Below are 5835 nucleotides of genomic sequence, written 5' to 3' on the forward strand. Positions count from 1 at the left end.
ATCTTTACCATGATATGACTATCAAAGTTCCTTCTTATCATCTAACATTATTCTTCTTTCTCAACCCTTTTCTAATTATCATCACTCATTTTCTATAACAGCTCAAAGCCCGGCCGATTGATCTTCCAATATGCTAGTTTCAACAACTCTCGTTCTTTACACTTCTTCCTAGCTGCTTGGCCTATAGTAGGTATCTAGTTCACCGCTTTAGGTATTAGCACTATGGCTTTCAACTTAAATGGTTTCAATTTCAACTAATTTGTAGTTGATAGTCAAGGTCGTGTAAGTAATACCTGGGCTGATATTATTAACCGTGCTAATCTTGGTATTGAAGTTATGCATGAACGTAATGCTCACAACTTCCCTCTAGACCTAGCTGCTGTTGAAGTTTCATCTATGACCTTTAGCAGATAATGTCCTATTAAGGCTTTCCCTCAAAGTTTTAAAACGTGTTTACTAGGGAGAGGTTGCTTCATTCCGCTCTCCAACTAATACAGCATCTCACAATCCACCCCCCTAGGAGCTCAGCGTCCTCACTGGCACATTACACAATGTCTCGCTCTAATACCATTTGTAACAATCTAAACTCACCGCTAGCAAATATTGTCCTCGTTAAGCTTTTCCTTTTAGACTGCCCTTCGAGGTTATAAAATGCATCTACTAGAGAGATTTCCACACCTTTGTAAAGAATGTTTTCCCCCCGCCCGTCCAACCAATATGGGATCTTTCATTTGCTCTCTATATTCTTTCACTTCCTATCAAATAAAATCAAAAAAATCATCCCTAGTGTTTTATTTGCAGGAAAAGAAAGGTGTTAGGGTGATAAGGAGGACCCATCTTACAAACAAAACAAGTTTGGAATCCAATCTGGTTCTTCAAGATAGGAATCACCCTAGTGTTCTTGTAATCTGTGAGGCCTTCTAGTTTGTTTCGAATTTTTGTGATTTTGACTTAAAAAGAAGACACTAAAATTCCAGATATATATTAATAGAACAGCAGACAAGAACAGATAAGTAAAAGATCTATCATCACAAACAGAACAAAACAATCCAATGCCTTGCTTTTATTCAATAAAAAGAGTTTAGGACTCTTCCTGGAAACATAAGAGCACTTGGATTCGATTCTTAGATAACAACGGGCACGAATTTCAACCTTGAAGCCCAATAATGCCTGAAAATAAAAAATAAAAAATAAAAAAGACAAAAGAAATGATGTTAACGGTTCAGAAATGTGGTGAACGGCATATAACCTTAATAGAGCAAGGCCGGATGGAAGAAGAATATAAAAATTTCAGGGTTTGAATTCGCATACCACAGGCTACTCTAGCACCAGCATTTCCAGTAGATAAGCTGAGTTCATGTCCACCTACATATCAAAAATTACCTAATTGATAAGATAATACATAAAAAGGCATGTTTGGGAACGCTTCAAGATACATTTGGCACACATTTTCGTTATTCTTGTGAGAGAACTATCCGACTTTACTACATTTCGGTTATAAGAGTAACACAATATTAAATCCTAAGTAGGTGACCCATCAACAACCCATGGTAGATAATACTTCATGATACTTTAAGCAAAAAGACACTAGTAAGAAGTGTTTGATAGAAAATATTTTACAATCTTAAAAGCACATTTGAATGCAATCAATCACTCTACAAATGCTTTCTCACAAAGCATTTTTAGATGTTTTGAAGTTTTTCCAAAGCACCTAGTAAGACTTCCAAACATGAAGAAAATTCAGTGAAAAATACCCTACTTATTTTCCTCTTACCTATCAGCTTATGCTTTTGAGAGTTTAGTGATAGTTAACATGGTTTTCGAGCACGGAGTCCTAAAATTGATCCCTACCATGTTATTTCCCCTTTGAATATTGATAGACAATTGGTTTTGTGTAACAACTGAGTTCTAACCGCCCCCAAATAATCATTTGAACTCTATTATATAATTGATCCAGTTCAGACTTCTGTTCTATAAGCCTGTTCATGAACCCCGCAGATGAAAGAAACTAAACAAAACATGGGAGATTATCACTATGAATTTTTTTGAAGAAAATAAATAATTGTCTGTGGAACAGCCTTACTGATTGACAATAATCTTCTTGAGTCGGGATATGGAAGATATAGGACGAGATACTATCAAGAATAGCTCAAAGGACAATCGAACAACAAATGCTTAGAGAAATTACCCTTGCCAAGATCGTCGGGGTCAGCATGGACTACAACAGCCCTTCCGATAATGGAGTTAGGTCCAGAGAGAGGAATCTGCATGTAAGATCAATGTTAACACAAGGAGGAAGAACCATATTGTTTTTCCCTAACCAAATTAATTAAACAGGGGCAGAAGGAAATACCTGGTTATCAGTAATGGTAAAGCTAGCCTTTCCTGTACACAACGTTGAAAGTGTTAGTATTCAACAACTAAATAAATAGAACAAGATATCAGAGCCAACATCAGATTAGGTACATATCAAAGAAAATCTAAGATAAGAACATATTCTTACAAAAATAGCCTCAACAAGTATAATATAAGGGGGTTATGCCAAAAAGAAAATAGAACATAACACAGCAAGAATTGAACTTATTCTATGTGAAGCGTACCATCTTCACCAACAGTAATGTTCCCTAAATCACCAGCATGGCGATTCTCATCCTCGGGAGCACCATGCTGTTTTCCAGCAGGGTTGAAATGTGGTCCTGTAAGTATATTGAGAAATTTTACTGCCAAGATCTAATAAAAAAAAATTAATGCTGGATAAAGGAAGGCATCTATTTTCAATTGTTTGACAAACATCTAAATTACTTCAAAGTAGAGAGGTCATGAAAATATCCTAAATGTCAATAGCAATACCAGTTGACATGCAGCCGTTAGTTGTGTCACCCATGGCATGAACATGGAATCCATGAAGCCCAGCCTTGAGACCAGAAACATCGCCCGTAACAGTGGTTGGACCTGAAACAATTTCAGTCTAATTACAAGACAGAGAGGAAATGAACATGGCAAGCACAGATGAAACCAATCACCATATTACCATCTCCTTCTTGGGAGAAAAAGATAGTTCCAACAACACACTCGCTATTTCCAAGAACAGCCACAGCCTTCACCATCTTTCCTGTGATCTAACACACTAACAAAATTAAATAAGAACTAAGAAAAACATGAAATCAACGAAAGAAATCAGAAACTTTCAGATACAGACACCAGATCACCATCTCCTTGCAAAACATGCATTTTGACATTTCACAAATGGGCCAAATAATTTAGGGTAAAAATCCCGCACCTTCATCGAGAGGAATAAAAGAATGAAGTCCAGCCCTACCTTAGAAAAGGACTCCAATCCAAAATAACAAGAACAAGCTCATAATTATGCGAGCTGTACATAAAATCTGGACCGATTATGATGAATACCACAAGTTTCGTACTATCTCAAATCAGGTAAAGTAGCAATCTAAAGTTCCAAATAGTCAACGTTATGGAATCATTAAGGTAAAATTCGGTACAACTGTCACAGTTTTGATCGGCATCGAAGAGTACAAAATCACACTGTTACAAGCGATGAATCAAATCATTTCAAAATTTGAGATGAAACTAGATATCATATCATCCAAAAGAAGATCATCACAATAACAACTGGATTAAGGTAGAATTTCGTAAGAATTACAGCCAAGCATCATAACAAGGAGCTAATACAGCAAAAATCAGATCAGATTTCAGTAAAGCGATGGATCTGAGAAACAAAGAATCATGGAAGAAACGAGAGAGAGAGGAAGGCTCACCTCAGAACACCCCTTGGACGGCTGAAAGAAAGGTCGGGAGATATTGAAGCAGTAGAAGACTCTAGAAGTTGAAAGGCCTTAGGGCTCTTGAAGTTTATATAGAGGACAAGCGGTGGTGTGGCTGTTCGGTCCATTACTATTCTTCAGGGGTACTTCCGTAATTTCTTATTCAGAGTAGTTCTCTCCGTAACCGCCCCCATAAGTGTGGTATACTCACGTGAGTCACGTGAGCAGCCAGGCTTCTCTCTAATTTTACATTACCATCTTTAGAGATTACCATTTTTGTCCCCGGAGTGTAAAATTAGAGATGTCTAAAAGTTGTCTTTTGGTTCTCGCCACGTGTCTCATTTTTCTGTTTCTGCCAAATTTTTTATTTATTTTTAAAAAAAATAATTATTTTAACATTTTCATTTTTTAATCTAATTTTTATTAATAAATGCTAAAAAATTCTAATAAATCCGTATACTTTCTAAGAAAATATTAGTATCTCGAAATTTTTTTTTTTTTAATTTCTATATATATATATATATTTTTTTAAATATATTTATATTAAATGGGGTGGGAGTATAATCCCATCCTTAGTCCCATTTATCTAACCCTAAAAAAGTGTTTCTTACTCCGTCAAATGGGTTGGTTTTATCTCTAGGTTGATCCGAATTTTGTATAAGAAGGTGTTAATTTATTAAAAGAGTTCTTGTTCCAACAAAAGTTTGGATCGTTCAACTGAGAATTTAGAGTTGTCTAATCAATGTCCGTTAAAATAATTAAAATAACGTAGAATCCTTAAATTTATCTAACGGTAAGAAAGTGTTTCTTACTCCGTCAAATGGGTCGGTTTTATCTCTGGGTTGATCCGAATTTTGTATAAGAAGGTGTTAATTTATTAAAAGAGTTCTTGTTCCAACAAAAGTTTGGATCGTTCAACTGAGAATTTAGAGTTGTCTAATCAATGTCCGTTAAAATAATTAAAATAATGTAGAATTCTTAAATTTATCTAACGGTAAGAAAGTGTTTCTTACTCCGTCAAATGGGTCGGTTTTATCTCTGGGTTGATCCGAATTTTGTATAAGAAGGTGTTAATTTATTAGAAGAGTTCTTGTTTCAACAAAAGCTTGGATCGTTCCGTTGAGAATTTAGAGTTGTCTAATCAATGTCCGTTAAAATAATTAAAATAACGTAGAATCCTTAAATTTATCTAACGGTAAGAAAGTGTTTCTTACTCCGTCAAATGGGTCGGTTTTATCTCTGGGTTGATCCGAATTTTGTATAAGAAGGTGTTAATTTATTAGAAGAGTTCTTGTTTCAACAAAAGCTTGGATCGTTCCGTTGAGAATTTAGAGTTGTCTAATCAATGTCCGTTAAAATAATTAAAATAACGTAGAATCCTTAAATTTATCTAACGGTAAGAAAGTGTTTCTTACTCCGTCAAATGGGTCGGTTTTATCTCTGGGTTGATCCGAATTTTGTATAAGAAGGTGTTAATTTATTAGAAGAGTTCTTGTTTCAACAAAAGCTTGGATCGTTCCGTTGAGAATTTAGAGTTGTCTAATCAATGTCCGTTAAAATAATTAAAATAACGTAGAATCCTTAAATTTATCTAACGGTAAGAAAGTGTTTCTTACTCCGTCAAATGGGTCGGTTTTATCTCTGGGTTGATCCGAATTTTGTATAAGAAGGTGTTAATTTATTAGAAGAGTTCTTGTTTCAACAAAAGCTTGGATCGTTCCGTTGAGAATTTAGAGTTGTCTAATCAATGTCCGTTAAAATAATTAAAATAACGTAGAATCCTTAAATTTATCTAACGGTAAGAAAGTGTTTCTTACTCCGTCAAATGGGTCGGTTTTATCTCTGGGTTGATCCGAATTTTGTATAAGAAGGTGTTAATTTATTAGAAGAGTTCTTGTTTCAACAAAAGCTTGGATCGTTCCGTTGAGAATTTAGAGTTGTCTAATCAATGTCCGTTAAAATAATTAAAATAACGTAGAATCCTTAAATTTATCTAACGGTAAGAAAGTGTTTCTTACTCCGTCAAATGGGTCGGTTTTATCTCTGGGTTGAT

The 5835-nt window shown here is 35.0% G+C and overlaps 1 protein-coding gene across 4 annotated transcripts; it reads right to left on the reverse strand.

Moving 5' to 3' along the window:
* Positions 1–959: 959 nt before the first annotated feature.
* On the reverse strand, positions 960–3883 carry LOC111461986 (superoxide dismutase [Cu-Zn]). 4 transcript variants are annotated; one of them, XM_023105634.1, is made up of 8 exons: positions 3777–3883; positions 3032–3119; positions 2851–2952; positions 2601–2696; positions 2354–2385; positions 2189–2264; positions 1312–1365; positions 960–1170 (listed from the first exon to the last, which is right to left on the reverse strand). In XM_023105634.1, the coding sequence occupies exons 2-8, from the start codon at positions 3105–3107 to the stop codon at positions 1148–1150; spliced, it is 459 nt and encodes a 152-aa protein (XP_022961402.1). In that variant the 5' UTR covers positions 3108–3119; positions 3777–3883; the 3' UTR covers positions 960–1147. The 4 variants fall into 4 exon arrangements, with proteins under 4 accessions (XP_022961402.1, XP_022961404.1, XP_022961403.1 ...); XM_023105636.1 differs by having other exon boundaries at positions 3032–3112; positions 3777–3862; XM_023105635.1 differs by lacking the exon at positions 3777–3883 and adding an exon at positions 3320–3342.
* Positions 3884–5835: the final 1952 nt, after the last annotated feature.

Source organism: Cucurbita moschata, unplaced genomic scaffold (assembly GCF_002738365.1).
Source record: "Cucurbita moschata cultivar Rifu unplaced genomic scaffold, Cmos_1.0 Cmo_Scf00026, whole genome shotgun sequence".
NCBI lineage: Eukaryota > Viridiplantae > Streptophyta > Magnoliopsida > Cucurbitales > Cucurbitaceae > Cucurbita > Cucurbita moschata.